General features: G+C 52.5%; 1 protein-coding gene across 1 annotated transcript; it reads left to right on the top strand.

The window, feature by feature from the left end:
- The first annotated feature begins 220 nt into the window (after window positions 1–220).
- Window positions 221–1114, top strand: stx11a (syntaxin 11a). Its single transcript, XM_037694871.1, has one exon. It carries the CDS (start codon window positions 221–223, stop codon window positions 1112–1114), a length of 894 nt encoding a protein of 297 aa, XP_037550799.1.

Here is a 1114-nt window from a genome sequence, read left to right as displayed (position 1 = left end):
GTAGCAAGTTTCATAAAAGTCTGAATTGTGAACCCACCCCAGCATTTTTACTTTTAAATGACTAAAGAAATCTACTAATTGTATGTCAAAAATCTCAGGCTTATTTTTTTTATTGTCTTTTCATCTAATTTACAAGTAGACTGAAAACAACAAGATCTTAAATGTTTTACTATTCCTTTAAAAAAGCTGCTAATAGTTCCTGACTCCACCCGCAGGTGAAATGAAGGACCGGCTGTTGGACCTGCAGACCATTGTCTGTGCGCCTGCAGAGGACGGGGAGCAGCACGGGCCTCATGAGGCCCAGAACCTCAGCTCTGAGGATGAGGAGCACCTGGAGCAACAGGCCGTCGTGTTTCACGGTGAAGATGTGATGGACAGCATCTACAAGGAGGCCCAAGCCATGAGGAAGGAGATGCAGCTGCTCAAGTTAGACGTGAAACGTCTCGGGAAGCAGAACACCCGCTTCCTCACGTCCATCAGGAGAATCAGCAGCATCAAGCGGGACTCCAACGTACTCGGGAGGGACATCAAAGCAAGAGGGGAGGCCATTTACGCTCGTCTGGAGAAGCTGGGGAGGCTGAGCAAGGTGATCGAGGAGAAGCATGGCTCCATGTCGGCGCTGGCTCGCATGGTGCGCTCACAGTACGTGTCTCTGACCGGGGCCTTCCACCAGGCCATGTCCGAGTACAACGAGGTGGAAATGATCCAAAGGGAGAACTGTAAGACTCGCATCCAGAGGCAGGCGGAGATCATGGGCAAGGAGGTGAGCAGGGAGCAGATAGACGAGATGATCGAGACTGGGAAGTGGAACGTGTTCTCAGATAACCTCCTGCTGGAGGGGAGGACGGCCCGCTCCGCTCTGAATGAGATTGAGAACCGGCACAAGGAGCTGCTGGAGCTGGAGGGTCGCATCAGAGACATCCGGGACCTCTTCCTGCAGATGGCTCTGCTGGTGGAGGAGCAGGGCAGCATGCTGAACAGCATCGAGGCGAACGTTGCCGCCACGCAGGACTACGTTGAAAAAGCAACAGTTCAGATGAAGCAGGCCGTGAAATACAAGAAGAGCAACCCGTGCAAGAAGCTGTTCTGCTGCTGCTTCCCCTGCTGCAGATGA

Source organism: Nematolebias whitei, chromosome 21, assembly GCF_014905685.2.
Source record: "Nematolebias whitei isolate Nwh7 chromosome 21, NemWhi1, whole genome shotgun sequence".
NCBI classification, from domain to species: Eukaryota; Metazoa; Chordata; class Actinopteri; order Cyprinodontiformes; family Rivulidae; genus Nematolebias; species Nematolebias whitei.
This window is presented reverse-complemented; position numbering and strand designations above follow the sequence as displayed.